Source organism: Phallusia mammillata, chromosome 2, assembly GCF_965637545.1.
Source record: "Phallusia mammillata chromosome 2, kaPhaMamm4.hap1.1, whole genome shotgun sequence".
In the NCBI taxonomy this organism is placed as follows: domain Eukaryota; kingdom Metazoa; phylum Chordata; class Ascidiacea; order Phlebobranchia; family Ascidiidae; genus Phallusia; species Phallusia mammillata.
Window position 1 is genome coordinate 29580100 of NC_137253.1, and position 22774 is coordinate 29602873.

Genomic DNA, 22774 nt, shown 5'->3' on the forward strand with positions numbered 1-22774 from the left:
GATTAATACAGTGGCTACAAAAATCCTTTCAGAATATGTAGTCGTAGAATATCTGTTTTAAAGAACCAAATAATTTATTGCTTTCAAACCTTAAACCTTAAGTGTCATTGAAACTTGGTAAAAGCAAGGGAATTGCCTTAAGTTAGCCTTCCATCTAAAAATGATTTCATTGAGTCCAAGTTTGCCTCTTGATGACTTTGAGGTAACTTTCTACAAGTTACTTGTCAAAGAAACTCCAAATTTGCTGAAGGACTACAGAGAATGGGAAGTTGGTGAAGTCCTTAATGATCAGACATGCCAAGAAATACAGCAGAAAATTGCATGGTAAAAATATTTTGTTTTGTATTTCTGTGATACATTTGTAAATCCATGTATAAAGCAAAAGCCTTAAAAGAAAAGTTGTGACTGACATCTCCAAGTTTCGAAATAAAGCAAAATAGTTGGTCAAAGTAAAAATAGATGCACTCATTACTGGGATTTTGTGAAGAAATTGGGAATACTAACTTCATCTGTTTTTAGGTGGTTATTTGATAGCGACCCGAAAGAAGCAATATTAGAACTAGAACAACTTAACAATCCATCACAACTTTGTGGACATGTATTCAAAACTGGCGAGGCTACTTATACATGCAGGTAAAATGAAACATCTTTTTATTTTATAACGGTGCATTGGTACAAATTTGACACTTATAAACAGTGTTTTTTTAAGGTGTTTTAAAATTTCTCCAGCGGTTTCCCAAATAAGCAAATATGGCTATTTTTTGGTATTTATATGAAACACTTGCGGTCTCTTAAAACTACTTAGCGGTCACCCAAACCAAACCTTAAAAAAAACCTGCTTATAAATACATAAAATTAAAAAAAAATACTTTTTTATATCCTTAAAATGTTTTATTTTAGGGAATGTGCTGTCGACCGAACTTGTGTTCTCTGCAGAAAGTGTTTTCAACAAAGTGAGCACAAAAAACACAAATACCTGGTTAGTCTTTATTTGACTCTTATTTTTCTTTGTTTTTTGGCTTTATCGCACTATGTCATTCAAATGGCAAACTACTGTATTAACTACTGTATCTACTGTATTATTGCATTGCCCAACAAAAATTGAGAGTAATTTCTTATCCATATATTGAATTGTCTATATTGAGCATATATGGTTCAACGTCTTTTTGATAACAACTGGTTTATTTTTTATTTTCTTCGGATTTAAAGCCAAACATGTAACATATCAAGTTATGCCTGGCAGCAATAACTTATACATGTAACATATTTTAGATATGGTGACATTAACAGTAGATGATAAAATAAATCTCGGTCTATTTTTTAGCTTCATTCATCTGGTGGTGGTGGTTGTTGTGATTGTGGAGACGTTGAAGCATGGAATAAATTTCCATCATGCAACGAACATGATGTTATGTCAGAACACTCAGCAGTAAGGGACCATGTTCACTAACTCACAATGGTTAACTGAAAAACCTGTTTTTGGCTAGTATATGTTAGCCCAGGGGTGGGGAACCTGCGGCCTAAAGGCTGCCTTCGATGTCAGAATACAATTTAGGATGTTGATAATACACACTGCACCAGGCACTAAAAAATAGACAGAAATGTATTTGTAACCTTTATTCCACATTACTATTTGATTGGTTCTAGGGCAGCGGTTTTCAAACTAGAGCCAAATGTTTGCGTACTGGTACACAAAGCGTTATCCCCAGACCTGCCAAGAGACAAAGATTCCACAATCTTACTTTTGTTGCAAAAGAACAATTGTTTGCGCATAATCGAATGTCTTAAACTCATCTGCGATGGCACAAGCTCCTCTTAGATTGATATTGATAAACAACCGAGTTTCTACGTTTATAAAATCCTGAATGTTGTAAGGAGGGTGGAAATGTAGTGACGAATTTTATTTAGCTTGGTCCGTAAATCCAATAGCACATCAACCATTCTGTAAGTCAAAAAGTTTGAATGCCACTGTCCTTGCCCTGAGAAATAGTCTGTGCGGCCTAAACGAGGGTTGATAAACCGTTTGGTGGCCTTCACAAACAAAAAGGTTCCCCACCCCTATGTTAGCCTATGTAAATGCTTAGGGTACTTATGTTAGCTTGTATAGATTTTTCTTAGATGTCTATATTAAAAGTAGTACAGTAAACCCTTGTAAACCAGATTTAATCTAGATCTTCGCCTTATTCGGACAAAACTTGAGTACAAATGATTTATAATGTGGTAAGACTGGAACTAATCAACATTTGTTAATCAGGATTTTAGCCTAATCCAGACTTTTGCGTTTACTGTAAATTGCGATTCACCAAAAATTAAGTAGATTCCTTTGTACCACAACTTGGGCTGTTGTTTGCAAAAGCTCATTGTATGATGTAACAAATGCATGTTACTCCCACTGGATATTAGTGTCAATTTGTTTTTGGTTCTAGGCTGACGCACAAGCCAAACTACCAACGCTTCTAAGAAACAAAGCAGAGGTGGTATTCCAAATTCTCCTGGATTATATTGTTGACATGTTGGTAACAGTTCGAAGTGAACATGACGAATTACCACAAAGTCTACAGCAAGAGTAGGCACTTTTATGATTTGTCAACATGTTTCTACATATAAAATTACTCATATACTAGCTCCGTGAAACTAAACCTTTTTTTGTAGCTGTTGTAATAAATAAACTTTAGATTCTGAAAGTTTTTACCATTAGTGTTGTTTTTGGAATGTGTTTTAATGAAACTTGTTGAACTTGTTTAAGACACAACCAGTCCCCTCAAAAATCCCAAATTCAAAATCTCCCTCAGTCGCAGTAGTGACCTTCCCTTAATTGGAATGCCCCTGTACATTTTAGAGGGTAGTTACCAAGTTGATTTTATAACCAAGGGTTTTCCCCTTGGTTTTGTTTCTGGTTTAACACTGTAAATTTTTTTGAAAATGACATCAATATTTGTCATAGATAATAATGTTTGCTTCCAGGCAACCCTCAGATGAATTTGTGACTGTTGTTTTTAACGATGAGTCTCACACTTTTGACCAAGTGATTAGCACCCTTGTTCAAGCGATCAGCTGTTCTCCAAGTGTAGCATCTGACTATGCAACTCTAATTGATCGTGAGGTATAAGTTATTCCATGTGTATAACAATTTTTTCAAAATTACTTTTTAGAATACTATTTACGGATTTGTTCATAAGTTGAATGGTGAAAATAATGGCCCAAATAGATAAAAAAGCAACATGCTTTATTTTTCAAACATTTCTGCAAATGCTTATGTCATCATCAGTGATATAAAGGGCCTCATCAGGTACACCTGTTTATATCCACTTGAGTCATGTGAATGAATCATAAAATGGTGCAAAACAAGCGTCACATGAAAATGATGAATAAAAAGTGCGCAGAAGTGAGGTGTCAGCCATCTACATGTGTGCGTATAACGAAACAGGTGCAGAGCAACTACAACATACAATATTTTTACAAGCAAAGATTACAATAATAAGACAGTATGTCACATCAAAATACGCAATAAGTTATACTTAGAATCAACGTTTATTTCCGGTTTATGGTGTTGAATGCAAATTGAGTAACATTAATCAATAGCGGTTCCTTGCTGTTCCAAGTACAGGCCGACAAAGACCATGTAGTGGACTTTAAAAAAACAGAGGTACTTGGAACAGCAAGGAACCGCTATCGATTAATGTTACTATAATCAATTTGCATTCAACACCATAAACGTTGATGCTAAGTCTTGTTCCTCTGTACTTATTTAATACTTAAATAACTTATAAAGTATTTTGATGTGACATGCTGTCCTATTATTGTAATCTTTGCTTGAAATTATATTGTATGTTGTAGTCGGTCTGCACCTGTTCCCCATACTTCGCACTTATGCAGGTGGCTTACACCTCGCTTCTGCACCCCTTTTTATCTATCGTTTTTATCCGACGCTTGTTTCGCACCTTTTTATCATTCCTTCACATGACTCAAGTGTATATTAACGGGTGTAACTGATGTGGCCTTCATATCACTGATGATGACATGCATTTGCCGAAACATTTGAAATATGAAGCATGTCACATTTTGTGTATATTTGGGCTGTTATGTTCACTATCAAACTTATGAACAGATCCATAGAAAATGTTCTAAATCTTTTTGTTATTGCAGGGAAGATCAGCAATTATGATGGGTGACAATAAAAGTTGTGAAGATTGCAAGGCTATTGTCATGGTAAGTATGATTGGAAACAAGTTTATTTGTAATAAAATATATGTTTTTTAGAGGTAATAATTTTGGAAAAGAAAATTCATTGCAATGAAATGGATATGTATAGTTTACACTTTCATTTAAATTATTCTGCAGTCACTTTTTAGCGGCCTTGCTGTGTTTAAATTGAAATATCCAACATAAAACAGACAAATTTGGTTAATCACATGACTGATTTTGCCAAGCTTTTTATGCAATCAACTGGACGATTTTCTTTCCAAATGGCTTTACATGTGATTTACGATTCTTATGCAAGCAAATAATTTATGCGATTAACCAACTTTTGTCTGTACTATTGCAATTTCTAAAAAACAAACTGCACATTGAATCCCTTTTTACTCGATTACTGTTGCGTTCAAAACTTGGAAAAAGTTGCAAATTGGATTTATAAACCAGGATTTGTTCAAAATCCTGTTTTTTGTGACTTAAAAGTGTGTTAAACATTTAACAAACTTTGTAGGACACTGCTGGGGTCCGCAGTCATCGTCGTGTAGCATTTCCACTCCAGACAAGGGTGATGCATAGCAGTATTTATGCTCACCAAGAACATGCCTTGTTTCTAATGTCTTGGTTGGAGTCACTTGCTCAAAAATCCGGTCAGTTTCTCTATTTGATGTACCATAAAGTTTACCCAATATTTTTAAAGAAAATCTTGACATGAAATATTTTAAAATATGTGTTGCTTAGTTTTCTGTAATTAGTTACGAGAAAAAAATGTATTTATTTGCAATAATTTAGGGCGGATGTATAAATTATTGGTCTATTATTATCATCATCCCAACTGTGTTTGTTTCTGTTTAACAGAAGGTCTTCGTCTTATTTTGGCTCAATGTATATTAAAAAAGAAGATTTTAGATGGTACAAGTTTTGTGACCAAATGTATGCTCACAGATGCTAGTCTTTGGAAAGGTAATTTTTTTAAAATTTTGTGGTTTAATGAAATGTGAAAGTGTATGAAGTTGACATAGTCAGTAAATTTGGGCTAATTCATCAAAAAACATCAATAAATTGTGGTAGGACAACATTTTGTTTTTAGTTGAAATCTGAGTCAGCTTACCAGGGTTCAAAAAATTTTTGAACAATAAATTTGGAACTTGAAGTTCATAAATAGTAAAGTCAAAAAAGTAAAAAAATGAAGAAAATTCACGAGACTGATAAAAGCACATGTTTTCCAGCAGTTTTATGACTACAATGATCTAATCTATAATCCACAGATTGCAAAGATCTGTTTTGCAATTTTATGCCAATGAAATGACCGCAATTCAGGAAATGTTTATAAAATATGTATTCACTGTTGTATGTCTAACAGCTCGATGATGCTTTTCCTGACTATGTCTTGTTCTAAATGGTTTCAATTTTCATTTGTCAAGGTGCAAGAGGTGGATATCAGCAGCTTATTCTTGCTGTCGTCATGTTGCATATGGAATCAAAGAGGAAGTTTGGTGTTGAATTTGTCCGTGCATATGACAGACTTGTTGTTGACTTTCTCAATGACGACCACGACCATGCTGACTCCATTCTCTCTATTTCAGTTCAAGTCCTTACAGTTCCAACCCTTGTAAGTGAACCTACAATCTTTTGAGTTCTAATTCTTTTTTGTGGGTGTATTTTTTTGCATTTTTTTGTTACCTGTCCAAACCAATACTGGTTTGTTTCCATGTTGACACTGAAAACAGCAATGACACTGAAAAAACATGGGTTATCGAATCAAGTGTCCTGGTATTTGAATTATGTTTACCACTGTGTTTCTGCATCTCTGATATGTAGCACTTGAAAATCTGCAGATCACATTCTTAACATTTACTTTCATTGTTTAGAAACTTTGCCAAAACACGGAAGCATTTAGTGACAAGCAATTTTGCCATAATAGGTGAATTATGAGCTGAGAAAGCAGTAACGTGATGACATGTAGTACTTCTCACAACAAAAATGACATGTTTACAAAACACGGATATTGCACCTAGCATTCATGACTACACTAATTGTACAATAACGACTCAGGCCATTTTCTGACTTTTGGGCTAGTATTTAGTGAACTTAGTGTTTCTAAATATTGAGTAAAAACAGTCCTACACTCAGACCTTTTTACTCTGTGTATGTTTCTGTGATATAAATTAGACACTCTTATGGTCTATCTCTAACCAGTGGTGGGATTGGAATTTTTTTGTCAGCCAGTTCTATCGCAAAAGTCATATTTTTCAGCGGGTTCTGTTACAAAAAGTCCATTGACAGTAACCAGTAATGCTAACCGGTCCACTGATGTCATAAAATTGACTTTAACTCTTTTACCTCACTTATGTAGGTGAGATATCTCATTGTGGAAGAAGATCTACTTCTTGTACTACTTAAGTCGATTATTAAAACTTTCTGCAACACTCTGGAAGAGGGCGGGGACGATTTTGATGCGGTGCCAGTGTTTCAACTTGACAATAGGAAAGTTAAAAAGCACTTCCGAAGAATGTTGTATGTTCTTTACAATATCAAGTGAGTATCAGCTAAGCACTTAAATTTATATGAACGTTTTTATTGCAATGCATTAACTGGAGTAAGGATTGATTATTATAGAATGCATAGCATTAATGTAATTAATAATGGTGTGCCAAAACATATGTAATTGATGCCATGTTGAAATGCGATATTATTTTTTCTCATTTGTATCAAAAACTAAATCATTCTTGACTTGATTGAAGTCAAATATATTTTGTATTTTTAATGCTTGGCTAATGAAACCAAGTACCAAAATCCATGCTAAATTTAATTTCAAAGTAGTAATCCATTTGAATTGGCAAAGACATCTAAAATTGGAAAAATGTTAAATTAATGAGAATGATCCCCAAATAGACATGACACATTCTATCATTTTTGCAATGCTTATACTATCATCAGCGATAAAAAGTGCAAAAACAGTCGCTCACAATTTTTTGTGCTTTGAAAACCAAAACAATCTTAAATGTATATTGATGAATGACTTATTGCCAACCTAACATTCAGCACATTAATTATGGGTACCCTTCCCTGAAGGGGACACATCTTGATTTCACTCTGTTTTTTTCTTGTTTTTTTCTTCTTTTTTTTCTTTTTTTTTTCTTTTTTCCGCCGAAGTTTGTCCATGCACTTTTGGCATGAAATCTTTGGTGGATTTGGATGAAACTTTCACAGATGGTAGATATAGTTATGTAGATGTGCCATCTGCTTCGTTTGACTTAATAACCCCAGTATTTACCCCGCTAGACCCCAAAATGTGAAACGTTTTTGTATGTTGCTGCGCACCACAAACGAAAGATTTCTGTGGTGTAACGGTATAGTATAGGCAACAGAACATATGGTACATGTGTTTGTGCATTACTTGGTGGGCATTTTGGACATGCCGGTCAGAGGGGGTATTAACAGCCTTATGACGTCAGAAGCGTTAAGGAATGTTGCTAATAACACCCCTAGTGGTCAGAATTTTAAACATTGTCCGATTTGGATAAAATTTTACATGACTGTCGATTAGTTCATTGTGGTTTCATATTTTGTACTTTTGGGTGTTAAAACCCATCAGTTACCCCTCTAACCCCCTAAAATGGGTAAGTTTTTTAAACGGTGTCAGAATTAAGTGAAATTTGGACAGCTTGTGGAATTTGTCATTTTTAGGTGTCAATTGTTGTGTTTACCCCGTTAGCCCCCTAAAATGGGTGAAATTTTAAACAATGTCCGAATTGAATGAAATTTGGACAGTTTGTTCATTTTGCTATAATATGCTGACGATAGTTATGTTTCACCCTGTGACCCCAATATTTACCCTACTAGTCCCCTAAAATGGGTAAATTTGTGAAACAATGCAGGAATTGGATGAAATTTGGACAGTTTGTTCATTTTGCCATAATTAGCTGTTGATTATTTTGTTTCACCCTGTAGCCCCAATATGTACCTCACTAGCCCCCTAAAATGGGTGAACTTTTAAACAATGTCAGAACTATATGGAAGTTGGACAGTTTTGAGTACATTATTCATTGATGTGTTTTACCCTGTAAGACCCACTAATCCTTAAAATAGGTAAATTTTGCAAACAATTGATGAATTAAATGTGACTTGTGTAGTTTCTATCTCACACAGCATGATTATTTCTGCCGACTTTTTTTCGTCCTGTTTAAACTCATAGCACCAAAATTTATTATAGTTATTTCAAAAAATGCACTATTTACAACTTTTTGCATGTGTGGGGGACCCATGAGTTTCTGCTTGCAGAAACAACTAAAGGTATAAAATACAGTGGCTGATATGGGACCCATTACGAAATAGGTTATAGTATATGTGCAATGGCAATATGTGCTAAGCCACCCTTCTAGTTTTTTTCTTTCTTTTTTTAGATATGTTCTGTCCAATGTACCAACAGACTGGGACTCTAACTTACATGACAAGTTCAAAACATTCTTTAAAACGTTTGTTGCTTTTCTATCAGCAATAGAGGTAAATATTTAATTTTAAAATGCAATCAAGTACCCAAAAAACTCATAGCATCAAAAACTATGTTTAAATTAATGTGTTTTAAGCTTGTTAAAATATTATTATTCATGAAACTGTTTGCTCTATAAAGTTATGTCACCAATGCTGCTTTTTGACATTAACAATGCAAAGTGACTCATATAAGTCTCATTTTTATCACTGTAATTACAACGGATAAAACATTTTGTAATGTTTGTGATAATTTTGACGTTTTTCATGCTGGTATTTGTTTATCAATTGAACCATAATAATCATTTATAATGTCATAAATTTGAGTACTGTTGTTCAGAAATGCAGCATTTTTGACCAATTTAGTTTTGTTTTCCTCATAGCAAAAAGTTACAAAGGCCCTATCCCCTTAATCTACCTACACAAATACTTAGACTTAGAGATATTTCTGCAAGCTTTATCTTTTAAAAACAAGAAATAATTTCAGGGCATGGATGCTGTGGTATATAAGAGGGACAGACACGTTGAACACGAACCAGAATGGGAGACTGGAATAACTTTGCTTATGCGTTTTATTCCAATAATGAAACCTCTTTATGTCTGGTGCTCTATAAGGGTACGCTGGATGTTTTATATGTTGTATGTGTTGCATATAATGACCAACTAATGTTACTAATCTCAGATGTGCTGTTTTTCTAATGTTTTACTGTTTTGGAGTTTTATGTCGTTGAGGTAATCTTTGATGGTAGCAGCCAAGTGTGTTAAGTCAAATGATATAAGGTCTGACTGTTGACTCCACCTCGTAGCTTTTTTCCAAATTCCTTAAGGTTACAGTTTATAGAGTAAAAAAAATCAAAAACAACTTTCCAATACACCTCAGTTTTTTATTTGCTGTTTTCAAAGATCACTTTAACCCATTTAGGCCTGTCACAAGTCAAGTTTAAGCTTTTCGCTGCTTGTATAAGAAAGACTAGATATTGAAACGTGGGGATCACAGTTTGTCAAAAAAATTTGACTACTTTCAAACCTTCTCAAAACTCTGCAATCTTGGTTGTCGCCTCATCCTTTTTGTCATATAGTTAGTTGCTGTAAAAGACTACTATAATAGTACATTTGTACAAAACAACCGAAACCTAAAGCATTTCCTTGTTTTTGTGTTGCCTATGAAATTGCAACAAGCCTTGTCTTTTTACAGAAAGAAGTTTTGGTTGGATGTTTGCAAGTAGCCGTTGGTCAGCTAAAAAAGTGCCTGGAAGCTCAAAGAAACCCTACAACTACGGTCACATACAATGGCAAAGATTACACATTCACTGACTTTGACATTCTTTCCAAACCAGTGTCAGTGCATGTCCCATTAACACGACTGACTGCAGGGCTTTTGGTCCAGTTCGGAAAACTTGGTCTTAGTTTAAAAGACACAGAAACCAATATGGATGTACTAAAGCTGGCCGAGCACATGTTCCAATCAGTGTGTCTTTGTAGTCAAACAACTGCTGGTGCATGGCGACGTAATGGTCTTTCTCTTGCCAATCAAGTGTATTACTGTCGTGACAATAACTGCAGGGCTGAAGCTTTCGATCGTGACCTTCAGATGTTACAACTCTGCGCAGCTCAGGCTGATCCAAATGAGTTCTTTGTTCTTTTGCACACTCGCATGAAACTAAATGAACCACAGAAAATTGCTGAGGTAAGTTATTGAAAAAAGTTGTTTTTATAACAGGTTTACCATCAAAAAATGGTAGCAAAACTGAGCAATAGGCTGTGGGCCAACAAAAGCTGTTTTTAATTTTAGTGCAGTTTTTTAAATTTTATTTGTATTTCTTGTGCTTTTGTTGTAAAGGAAACTTAACTGGCATCAACATGTGTATTAATATCTTTAATGCTAAGTTATCTGACAAATATGACAAAACGTCATACTGGCATTGAAGTTTTTTACTTTATGCCCTTAAAAGGTAGTATTATCATCAAATTAATTATTCTTTCAATATTTCTAGTATTTGACATCGATATACAACGAATTTGTCTCTCTGCTTATCTACATCTGTGTTGAACGTTGCACTGAAGGGGTTGGCCAAGTTACAATGCACGATATTGCTAAGAGGGAACTAATTCATATACTTGCGAGCGGCCCACGTCCTCACTCCAAGATCAGCAAACATCTTCCTGATGAGGTATATTTATATGAATATACGTATTAAATAACAATGTTTATGTGGTGACTGCTTAATCGCATGGCTGTTAAATGAGGTTTGGGTAATATATGTAGCACAGTGCAAACACTGAAATCAATTTATGTAACTTCTCAACATATAATTTAATGCTGTTGGATTTATTGTATGTCCTTTACGTAACATATAACCTATGATATGTGGTTTGAAAATGTATTTAACTAAAAAATGACATAGCCTTGCTGCTTGCACCATTTTGTTGTTATTTAAATTTAGGTAAGTGAAACACCAGGCTGGGAATCCATTCTGGAAGAAGTTGCAGATTACAAAAACGCAACGACAGCCACCTCTGTTGCAAGGTAAAAAAAAAAACATAACCCAACTGGTTCAAACTCAGATACAAAATCCAAATCTTGAAAAGCACACCACTACAAAACGAAATAGAATAAAACCCCTCGTCTACTTTTTCTTGTGAATATATTTTAACGAGGACGCTAGTTTTGTGTCAATCAATATTAAACCGTACAGCAACAATGTAAAACAGTAATATTTGCATTGTTTGCTTTGCTTCCAGATATGAGTTAAAGGATTCATGCTTGGATCAGGTATCTCCGTGTTTCTACCATTTTTCCACTGCATCGCACCAAACCAATGCACAGAATGAAGTGATCCGAAGAAAGAAGTCACTCAACCAAACTTGTAGTAAGACAGCATAAGATAAAGTTTTGTACACAACCTTTCTGTGCATGTGTTTGAGGTAAAATCTATTTTTACGCTTTACCAGTACTGGAGAACTAGGGATGGGCCGGGCTGAGCCAGAGCCCGAGTATCACTGTTTTTGACGCTCGGTGCTCAGCTGTGTAGTTTCACAAACTGACCCGAACATTAAATTTGCACATTCATGCCCTAAAATCATACAAAACTAGTGTTCGAAAGGGTATCCAAGAACAAAGATACACTTTTTAATAGCGTTAGATGGAAATATGTGGATTTCTGGGACCTGTACAGGTTAATACACTACTGGTGACATAAGGCAACTTGGAAAGCCACATAACTAACATGGAATTAGGAATGTTTGTGATGTCACAATGCACCTAGATAGTAAATTGTCCCCCATATAATTAAATTACAAATGTCACATTGGCTGGACTTGCTTAGTTGTAAACGAAAATTCTGTTTTTGCAGTTTTTACTCCAAACTTGTCTCCCCAATTTACTCGTCTGTTTACAAACGTTCCCGATCTCCTCCACTCCGCATCTCTCATCCATTTTATCAAGGACACACTTGAAAAGTTGTTAGATGAATCCTCATCTCCCTTGAGATGGTCTGATAAACTTTTCGAAAAGGTACCCATTCTTTTGTGCTATTAAAACATTTTATATTTCATGTGAAAGTGCATTCTTTTGGGTGGATGATTGCAATTAAGTTGCAACTTTTACAAACAAAATGACTTTTACACTTTGTTTATCGTGCAAATGCCTACAATTTTTTTACAACTTTATAATGTAATTATGGGTCCCCTTCCCTGAAGGGGACACATATTGATTTTACTCAAAATGTTTTTGTTTTTGTTTCTTTTTTTTTGTTTCTTTTTCTTCTCCCCAAAGTTTGTCCGACTCGTTTTTCCATCAAATCCTTGATGGATTTGGATGAAATTTGCACAGATGGTAGATGTAGTTATGTATATGTACATCCCACTTTGTTTTTGTTGATAACCCCAGTATTTACCCCGCTAGCCCCCTAAAATGTTTTTTTCCCCGAAGTTTGTCTGACTCGTTTTGCCATCAAATGCTTGATGGATGTGGCTGAAACTTATACAGATGGTAGATGTAGTTATGTAGATGTGCATCCCACTTTGTTTTTGTTGATAACCCCAGTGTTTACCCCGCTAGCCCACTAAAATGGGTATTTTCCCCCCGAAGTCTGTCCGATTCGTTTTTCTATCAAATGTTTGATGAATTCGGCTGAAATTTTCACAGATGGTAGATGTAGTTATGTAGATGTACATCCCACTTTGTTTTTGTTGGTAACCTCAGTGTTTACCCCGCTAGCCCCTAAAATAGTTTTTTCCCCGAAGTTTGTCTGACTCGTTTGCCATCAAATGCTTGATGGATGTGGCTGAAACTTATACAGATGGTAGATATAGTTATGTAGATGTGCATCCCACTTTGTTTGTCTGGATAACCCTAGTATTTACCCTGCTAGCCCCCTAAAAGGGGTGAGTTTGTAAACAATGTCAGAATTGGCTAAAATTTAGATAGCTTGTAAAGTATGCCAATTATCGTTATTGCGCCATTGCAGTTCGGGGGTTGTTAACAGCCCTTTGACGTTAGAAACATTAACGGTTGTTGCTCAAAACACCTCTAGTGGTTGAAATTGTAAATGTTGGCAGATTGGCCTGAAATTTTGCAGTACTAGTAATTGAGTCATTGTGGTTTCCTACTTTTAAGTTTGTGTGTGTTGAACCTCCATTAGTTATTATACTAGCCCCCTAAAATGAGTGTTTTAATTTAAATAGTTTTTACTCCATATAGCATATTTAAATATGCACAGTACCAATCACTGTGTTTGTCTTCACAATACCAAACTTACTCATTGTTATCTATTGAAATGGATTATCTACAACTTTACAACCAAGGTTATAAAAGACAATGGCTAATATGGGACCCAATACAAAATAAGCATAGGAAATATATTTATGTTTTAAAATAGATCATAGTGTATGTGCAAGGGCAATATGTGCTAAGCCACCCTTCTAGTTATAATGCTGGTTTCATTTCAGATTTTATATCTTTGTGGTTTTGCTATTTTGGAGGAAAGAGAAAGGGTTATGCATGACCAAACAAGTCAGTTTCAGTTCTGTGAAAAAGCTGATAAATGTAAGTTGTGTAGAATAGAATATAAAACTTGCATATTGCTTTGTGTTATATGTTATGATTGTTACGGAGTTGATCAAATCTTTTTTAATTCTAGTTTCAAGTGGTTAGTTCTGCTTGTGCTTGGAAGATTATACAATCGTTTTTTGGTTACTCTGTTTGTTACAACTATAATTTGACGTAGTAAGCAAAGGGCCATATGTTGCCCGCCCCTGCCTTAATGGTAAACTTTTTTGAACCATCACACTTACTGGCAATAGATTTCCCACAGAAAGTCACTAGAAACAGCCAATACAAAAACAGACACCAACAAATTTACTTTAAACCCTATTGGCCTACATTCATGATCAGTCATCAATTGTAACTGTATTTTATTAATTTTCAGGTGGTTTATTGGACTGTCTGTCACGTTTGTCGAGTTTCCCAGCAGCAAGCCTACATAAAGATAATATCAAATGGATTCATAATGGAGTAGATGAAGTACAGAAGCGAAGACAAGGATTGGAATGCGAGGATTTCCGATTTTTACTGTTCAGAGATGAGGTCAGAAACTTGAGATCGGCCAATATTTTTTTTTAAGGCCAATACTGATTATCGGTAGTGAGTAGTTCGATAAACGATATTTTGTTTGTAGTAAAGAGCCTAAATTGTACCTTTTCAATGGTAAAAAAACTTTAACGTGGTTTAAAATGAGAACGTCGGGTGATTGTTTAACAAAGTAACAACATATTGTAGTGGTTCTCAACTTTTATACCCCCCCCCCCTCCCCTCCCCAATAGACAACATTCCCTTAAGTGTCAATTTACAAAACACATGTACAAATCTAAGTAAATTCCACCCATCAAGTTTTAAAATTCCTTCCAGTTGTGAACCACTGGTCTAGCAGATGGACGTACACGTCTACTTGTGAGAATATGGTCTTTGAAAAAGCCAAATAGGTGGCAATTTTTTTTAGCAGTGCCTAATGTTGGTAACTATTTTTGTATTTTTTTATCTTAGGAAAGTGAGAAACAGAAAAGAAAGGAGCAAGCAGCACAGCGTCGGCAGTTGTTAATTTCACAGATGAGTATACAACAGAAAAATTTCATTAATGTGTCTCCAAATTTGGCGCAGGCTGCCCCTTCTGTAGAGGATACTGAAATGAGCCAAAGTTCAAGTCAACAGACACAAGAAACGCAGGGATCATCTGTTGATGGGTAAGAGTTTAAGAAAATAAAAACTACTGTGTGTAAGAGCAGGGTGTGCCTGACAGAACTGTAACAAAATAAAGGCCCTAGAAGGGATAATACAAATCGGTGCTCAAAAGTATTTTTTTCACTCACAAATGTTGCCAACATGTTGGCAGGGTTCCCGCAGGTATGGAAAACCTGGAAAGGTTATGGAATTTAAATTTGTGTTGTTAAGGCCTGAAAAGGTTTTGAAAAAAGCCAACTTTTGCAAAAGTCCTTGAAAAAGTATGAAATTTGGCGCCTGTTTTAACCTGAAAATGTCTGATAGAGATTTTCAAAATTTTCAAATTTCAAAATTACGTAACATTTGTATATTCGTTGCAAGTATGGTAAATTGGCTACATATACCAAAGTCTTTTTTTGTATCTAGGGAATTGCTCGATTTTTTTCGGTTAAGGTTATGAAAATTTGGGAAGGGTTTTTCTTGAAAAGTTTTGGAAAAGTCATGGAATTTATTCACGAAAATTGCGCGGGAACCCAGTGTTAGAGTGGTTAGCGCAACCGCAAAGGTTGTAGGTTCTAATCAAAGGTTGTAGGTTCTAGTGGTTTCCGATGGGTTGAACTAAATTAAAGTCACCAACTGCCTAGGTCGAAAAAGTAAAATAAAATAGATTCAACGGATTTGCAACAAAGCAGGCAGCTTGATAGTGGACATATTGTGAGCATAATGCATTCAGGTGTTGCCCGCCCACCGCGGATAAAATTGCAACAACAAAATATTGTTTAAACTGGAAAATTTTGTTCAAATTTTTTTTACAGATGTACAAAACTGAAAAAACATGTATTTTTTCTACAAGAACAATTAACTAAACAGTCCAGTTCTGTCAGAAAAGAAAATGTTACTTAAAACTTAATTTTATTGCAAATAAAAAACACAGCTCTATTTTTATTATTATGAGCACCACCCTTAATAAAGTTTTGATTCTGCAGACCCATAAATCCAACCCCGTCAACATCTCAACCTCCACTACAGCGAGAAACATCAAAAGCAGATCTTGTTGATGAACCAAAGTTGTGCATTCTATGCCAGGACGACACTGAAAACTCTGACTATTTAGTCATTGCTGCCTTTGTACAACGATCAAATGTTCTTGCCCAAACCAAACATACTGAAGAAGATTTGGATTTTACCAAACTGCCAGATTTAACATTACCAGCTGGTAAGTTTTGATTTCTCTATGTTGCATGAACTGTTGATGCCAGGCGTAACACAAACTTGCCTGAGTTAAGTTTATTCGCTTGGTTAACATAGAGATGCAATTGCACTAAAACAACCACCAAGCCGGAAATAGGTGCACAACGTTTAAACGTTATGGAGCGCAAAAACAGTGGAGGAGACAATTGGTGGTAATGGCTGAACGCGCACCAGCTGCACCGTATTATTAAGCGTTATGTGATTTACTCAACCAAGTGTGTATGCGTTGTAATGTCATATTTAGGCCACCTTCATTACGGTAAATAGTTTATCTTATGTAATGTTATGTATATTTTTGTTCATTTGGAATTACAAACTGTTTGCATTTAACAAATAGTTTTTTGCATAGTTATAGTTTTTTATATCTGTCTCTTAAAGTGACTGATGACCAGCAACACAAAATTTTAATCCATTTACAATGAAATAGATTTCAAGTCTTCAAAATGCTTTGAAGAGTCTCTTACCTTGCAAATGTATTACCAGAGTCAATCCAGATGGTTCTATTCCAAACTTCCAAAAACCGCCCTAAGGCTCTTTAAAAACAAACAAAAAAGCCAAATTTCATCCCTAATTTTCTGTTTGTAAAATCGTATCGTAAAATAGTTCATAAATAGTATTTATGTATTTATTAAATACGGCAAGTCCTCTGGCATTTAGCGCACAATACCGCCATTTGAAATCCAAAACCAGCCCAATTGGGCGGGAAAACCGCCAATCTGGCAACACTACTCTTTTTAACCGTCATGCTTCGTTGCGTTTCAGGGGTCCACGTGAGCTCATGCAGTCACGTGATGCACTTCCAGTGTTGGTCTCAGTTTTTTCTCACGGTCAGAACGAAGGAGGAATCCCGTCCTCAGCGAATGAGAAGGTTCATGTCGAGTTTCTCCACTGAAAGAAACGAATACCTCTGCCCGATGTGCCGGTAAATTCGCTGAGTCATGGTGACTTTGCAAAAACAACGGCGCTAGATCGTGTCATTGTCAATACGCATAAGAAAATAATGTAAATTCGCATGAGAAATTTACGCACAAAACCTGCAAACAAATTGAAAGATTTATTTTCCTTTTTTACTCAGTAGCTCAAGAACCATTGTTTATGATGACACACCAGTTCAAATAGTTTAGTATGTTGGCTTGCCAAACCCATTTCAAATGTTTTTAATGCCCTAATCTAATAAGTAAACCCCGAATGTAACGCGACGCGCCACTCATGTATAGCTCAATAAACATATTTTGTATGTTCATTTGAAATGGAAACTTTGGTTAATTGGTTCACACAGATAATTGTGGATAAGTTTCAATAAAGTAAACCGCCGATTTGCATTTAATCACACTCTGCTATGTAAAGTTTGCATCACAAAGCGCTATACAGGCTTTTTCTTTTATTTTTTGTTAATAGTAGCAGTTTGCTTGAAATCAACCCCATATAACCTGACTGTATAACCGTTTCGACGTCCTGTACAAGACGCCTTCATCAGGATAATGACATATCTTGCAGGACAAATTTCCTATAAAGCGACAAAATGCATAGGGCGTCCAAACGTCGAATGTTTACAGTAAAACTGCTGGATGAGAAATACTTGGGTATACATTATGCCTGGCAGCAATAGCCTATTTCATAACCTGACTGTGTTAATTTGTAACAAACCGTTACTTTATTGTACAGACGCTTGAGCAATTGCGTAGTTCCAGTAATTTCACCAGCCAAACTTACCAGCATAACTTCCAACTCTGGCCCCACTACCGCTGACGTGTCACTCTCTGATTGGCTGAAAACCATGGACGAGTTGGTCGACCCGCCCGAGCACGTGCCTCAAGAAATCGTGGCTCACCTTGACGTTGATATGGCAACGCCTGATGACGTCAATGACGAATGGCATGACGCAAGTGACGCTATCCCTGCCTCCCAGTCAAGCACCGTTATCATGGGAACGCTGGATGATGAGAATTTAGATGAAGAGACGGAAGAAGATTCAATGCGACTGATTGTGAATACGATGAATAAGGTGTTGTTTTTTTGTAAAGTCATATTGGTATAGGTATGACTCAGCATTTTTAGGTATGACTTAGCATTTCTGCGGTTTACAACTATAAAAAGGTTTGTTTTCAAATTGCAATGTTGGTTGGATCTGTTATTTATAAATCATGTGTTTACGAATATGATACATGTGAGTAATTATATTCTTATTTAAATACATTACCAAGAGCGATAATAAACAGATAAAATATTTGAAGCACTAGGGCAGGGGTCGGTTACCTTTTTTGCACTGCGGACCGGTTTTGAATCTGAAATTTAATCACGGACCAGCCTTAAAAAAAACTACAAACATTCTGCAATAAAAACGCACAAATTAGTTTATTCATGGGCAAATTTTTTTTAGCATTTAACCTGAACAAGTATACGGCCCGTAACGACCCCTCGTGGACCGGCACTGGGCCGCGGCCCGGCGGTTGCCGACCACTGCACTAGGCAACAAAAGCAAACTTTTATAACGCAAGTTCAACAATGACTGAATAAATAAAGTTTCGTGCTGTTGCACCTTTAAAATCAGTCATGCATAAACTTAAGGGAAAGTGTAGACAAATTGTATTCTATTTTCTACAGAGTTTTGAACTGAATTGTGAAGCTGGCGAAATTGAATGTGAAGATCCTTGTCTTTGGCTGTGGCTCTCGGCTGCCACCACGTGTCAGGTTGTGGAGACTGTTTCCAGGTACCGCGAGCGTCCCCTGATGGCGCCACCGTCGATACGAATCAGTCAAACTCTCGCCAGCACCCTCCGCTCATCCGTTGTACTTGCAGCGCGTCACAAGGTTCGGGAATTTTTTACACTCCTATCTAATAGTTTAACCGTGCAAGTTTGGATGAACGTACATTCATACTGGGATCAGCCCTGAAGTGTTCATGCAGACCAGCGATCACAGCTCACTCATATATACATCACAGTACGCCAGGCCCATTGAAGGCGTTATACCGAATCAGCCAATCACCAAACATTACCAGCATACGCTTCGCCACATGGGAATGTTTGGTAACCGGCTTGACTCAGTAAAACGTCTACAATGGGCCTAGCGTACTGTGATTTAACCTTAGCGCTAAGATTTTCATGTGGTTTTGGCTTCGTAAATTACGTTTTGAAATAAATAAGACGGCACTTCATTCAGCTGCGAATACTTTTATTTGTTTTATATTCAACTTAATTTTTTTCGCAGGGTCAATTCCAGAAATCACGGGAAGATATGTTTAAAATTCTCCTCGGCAAACACTCCACCCCACTGCTGAGCAAACACATGTTCGTTACATTCGCCCACCTTTCCTTCGCATGTCACGCGTTGGGAGACTTCCCTTACGGGGCAGCTGTCAACGACAAAAATCTGCTCAAACTCTTTGCTTTAGCACAAGTAAGCAAAAGTCTACTTTCAAACCGACTAATCGTATATACATCTATCGTGACGTAATTATGAATGTGACGTCATATATTTGTGACATCTTAAACTTTGGGTGAGGTCAGAAAATATTTTGAATTGTCAAAATTTGTTTAAATCCTAATGTCGGCCTTAAGACTTGTTTATGACGTCATCTTTTTCTTTGTGACGTTACACTGTTTGAATATAAAAACATGTAAGTTCAATAACATTTGGCGACGTTTTTAGATGAGATAAACGTTTCGTTTTGCAGATTGTTCAAATTATTTTATTGACCGACGTTAACCAAGTAATGGACGAACACTACAACGATTCAGTCCTATCGCAGCTTTTCAATCAGGTAAGCCTGCATGAATCGATGTGATGTACAGTACGTGCCATATTCTCCTACTGAGTTAACATTTACTTTAGCTTAGATTAGAGGTTTAAGGTAATTTTTATGCGTCGACCTTTTTTTAGGTGAGATCTTACGCAAACTTGCCAGCTTGCCATAAAGTCTGTCACCAGAAACTCGAACAAATGATCATTGCTTCCTTGCAACCCTTTATAAGGTAATTATAACCGATGCGAACATTAATGCAATGACATTAGACCTGAAAGTCAGGTCGTATGTTGGAATCAGAAACATTGCTCTTTCTCAAGTTTCTCAATTTTTAATAAAAACTTCAGTTTTGTCGCATTTTTTGACATGACCTCGCTTAGTCATTATGACAGGTAAAATTAAAATGCTCAATTTTAAGCGTTAGATTTTTTGCTTTTTTTAGTTGGTTTCAAATATTTATTTTCTAAAAAACGAACTTACTAATTTCTAGGTCGTGTGTTGGAATGACAATTGCTCATTTTAAGCACCATCGCTTTTTGCTGCCTTTTAACTACAACGTAAGTTCTTACACTGACAACTATTACTTTCAGGGCATGTGTACTTTTTACCCGCTACACAACAACGAAACCGGTTCCAGTATCTCTGGAGCAACAGGACGATTTCAACACAATGTTGTCGTATCTTGAATTGCCCCAAAACACTGTCGAATTTTTCGATGCTTCTGGTTCATGCAGTCTTGATCCCCTTGTACAACGGTTGGTGATTATGTAAATGTTCAAGTTGTTGGAGTTTTTTTTGCATTGCGTCTGTAGGTATCCATGGTTACGGGACCCACTTTGTTTTCCACTGGCTTGCTGGTGTAATTTTGTTAGTACAGTAAACCTTAAACCTATGCTAAAAAAAGTAAACATGCGGATAAACCGATGTAAATTAGTTACACCAGTGGTTCTCAAACTCGGTTTTTGGGGCCGCATGCGGCTCCCAACTACTTATTCTGCGGCTCGCACCAGACCTCAGAAAACCACCAAACATTGCTATTTTAGCTTTCAAAGTAATAATCTTCAGCGATTTGCTCAAGGTTTTGTTTTTTTGCGGCTCCCTACACACTTAAAAAATACCATTTGGCCCCGACAATAAAAAAGTTTGAGAACCACTGAGTTAAAGCCTTACCACATCACAAATCATTTGTACCTCGAGTTTGTCTAAATTAGGCGAAGACCTGGGTTAACCGAATCTGGTTTCACCCGACTCCTGGCTTGTTATAAACCTGTCAGCAGATTAAGTTCATGAGAAAACTTTAAGTCATTCGTCCTTAAGATTTTAAAATGTACATACTTCGCCCTATCAGCATCATCTGTATGTGTAAGCAAGCCTAAAAATTCAGTTTATTTGGATATTTAACAAATATTGCTGATGAAATCCACCTCTTGCTTGTTACAGCTGGTGTTCCCACCCTGACGTGGCGCAGCGTTGTAAGGAAGCGATCACAAATAATCAACTTTACCCTCGTTTGGCGCAAGTTAAGAAACTCGTGGAGCTTGATACAGACTACAGGTAACATTTTTTTCCTTAGTTCTTCTACATGCTCTTGTTTTCTAGCCTATGCCTTGTGCATTGTAGTGTATAACTCATACTTTGGCCTGGAGTACTGTAAATTTTCATGCAGAAATTGAAAAACATATAAACGCTTTGAACACGAAAACTGGTTAAAAATGCCCAACTCCGTCTTCTGTCATTTCAGTGACGTCATAGCGAAGGGTGCAAACTTCGTGTGTCCTCGGTTCCGTAGTGACGACGATTCGGTCAACCCCACCATGTGTCTTATATGTGGAGAGGTGCTCTGCTCACAGGTAAACCACCGCACGGGACTTCACCTGATATTCTAATCTGTAACCACTGTATCTTAACTCTTGCCGTAGGGTCTAATTTTGCAAATTTTAAATATTACGCCATTCTTGCGACGTGAAAAACGTGTGACGTCATATTTGACTCATTTACTTTTCTGTATAAATCTGCCATCCATAAACTTTACCCCGAAAAAAAAAGATTGAGTCTTCTATTGTAGGACAACGTTGCTGACGTCAGAGTTTTATGACGTCATACTTTTTGCAAATAACAAAACAATTTTTTCATCACTGCTGTTTTACACAGAGTTACTGTTGCCAGCAGACATGGAACGGTCGAAGCGTGGGGGCGTGTACCTACCACGCCCACAAATGCAACTTCGGTTACGGACTTTTCTTAAGGTGAGGGTGTGGCTTGTGGGCGTGGCTTGTCAGTCAACTTCAAGTTTTGACGTTATAATACCGTTACAGGGTGCGCGAAAGTACAGTGGTGCTATTAAACGATTCTAGAGGAACGTATAGACCTGCTCCCTACCTAGATGAATACGGAGAGACGGACCAAGGACTAAGGTAAGATTGCTGTGTGGAATAGTAGGGATTGGCCGGGGGCGATCCAGAACCCGAGTACTCAGTACCAAGCATCGTTGTTTTTAATGCGTAGTGCTCGGCCGAGCAGTTGCACGAACTGACCCGAGCATTAAATTTGCATATTCATGTCCTGCTAACATACGAAACTAGTGTTCGAAAGGGTACCCAAGGACAAAAATTACTGCTTTTGGTTCATCCCTAGGAATAGTAATGATTTTGTTTCAATGGGTTCGAACCCAGAAGGCTTAAAAGACGAATCCCGGTCAGATTTTTGGTCTGTGTATTGATTAGGCGCCTCGGACCATTCGATCAACTGCAATTAAACCGGGCTTGGTTAACTTTGGAAAAAAATGGTTGAAAAATCAGTCTTTTGCCAAGCATTCGCAACATAGTTGTAAGCGGGTCTGAAATTGGGGCCAGAAACCGATTTTTGTCTGAAACAAAAGC

General features: G+C 36.6%; 1 protein-coding gene across 1 annotated transcript in view; it reads left to right on the top strand.

The window, feature by feature from the left end:
- LOC145214096 (E3 ubiquitin-protein ligase UBR2-like) overlaps positions 1 to 22774 on the top strand; it is a 24183-nt gene continuing 1409 nt past the window's right edge. The window contains exons 1-33 of the mRNA XM_080082558.1: positions 1 to 324; positions 520 to 633; positions 901 to 979; positions 1325 to 1429; positions 2427 to 2566; positions 2965 to 3103; positions 4147 to 4209; positions 4706 to 4841; positions 5050 to 5154; positions 5616 to 5803; positions 6548 to 6729; positions 8598 to 8697; positions 9170 to 9298; positions 9878 to 10369; positions 10677 to 10853; positions 11127 to 11209; positions 11425 to 11552; positions 12036 to 12196; positions 13633 to 13729; positions 14112 to 14269; positions 14726 to 14922; positions 15886 to 16115; positions 16913 to 17072; positions 17816 to 18155; positions 18755 to 18961; positions 19361 to 19549; positions 19827 to 19913; positions 20033 to 20124; positions 20486 to 20650; positions 21336 to 21449; positions 21637 to 21745; positions 22047 to 22141; positions 22211 to 22309. Coding sequence (XP_079938684.1) covers positions 161 to 324; positions 520 to 633; positions 901 to 979; positions 1325 to 1429; positions 2427 to 2566; positions 2965 to 3103; positions 4147 to 4209; positions 4706 to 4841; positions 5050 to 5154; positions 5616 to 5803; positions 6548 to 6729; positions 8598 to 8697; positions 9170 to 9298; positions 9878 to 10369; positions 10677 to 10853; positions 11127 to 11209; positions 11425 to 11552; positions 12036 to 12196; positions 13633 to 13729; positions 14112 to 14269; positions 14726 to 14922; positions 15886 to 16115; positions 16913 to 17072; positions 17816 to 18155; positions 18755 to 18961; positions 19361 to 19549; positions 19827 to 19913; positions 20033 to 20124; positions 20486 to 20650; positions 21336 to 21449; positions 21637 to 21745; positions 22047 to 22141; positions 22211 to 22309 — 5024 coding nt within the window. The 5' untranslated portion in view covers positions 1 to 160. The remainder of the gene's footprint in view (positions 325 to 519; positions 634 to 900; positions 980 to 1324; positions 1430 to 2426; positions 2567 to 2964; positions 3104 to 4146; positions 4210 to 4705; positions 4842 to 5049; positions 5155 to 5615; positions 5804 to 6547; positions 6730 to 8597; positions 8698 to 9169; positions 9299 to 9877; positions 10370 to 10676; positions 10854 to 11126; positions 11210 to 11424; positions 11553 to 12035; positions 12197 to 13632; positions 13730 to 14111; positions 14270 to 14725; positions 14923 to 15885; positions 16116 to 16912; positions 17073 to 17815; positions 18156 to 18754; positions 18962 to 19360; positions 19550 to 19826; positions 19914 to 20032; positions 20125 to 20485; positions 20651 to 21335; positions 21450 to 21636; positions 21746 to 22046; positions 22142 to 22210; positions 22310 to 22774) is intronic.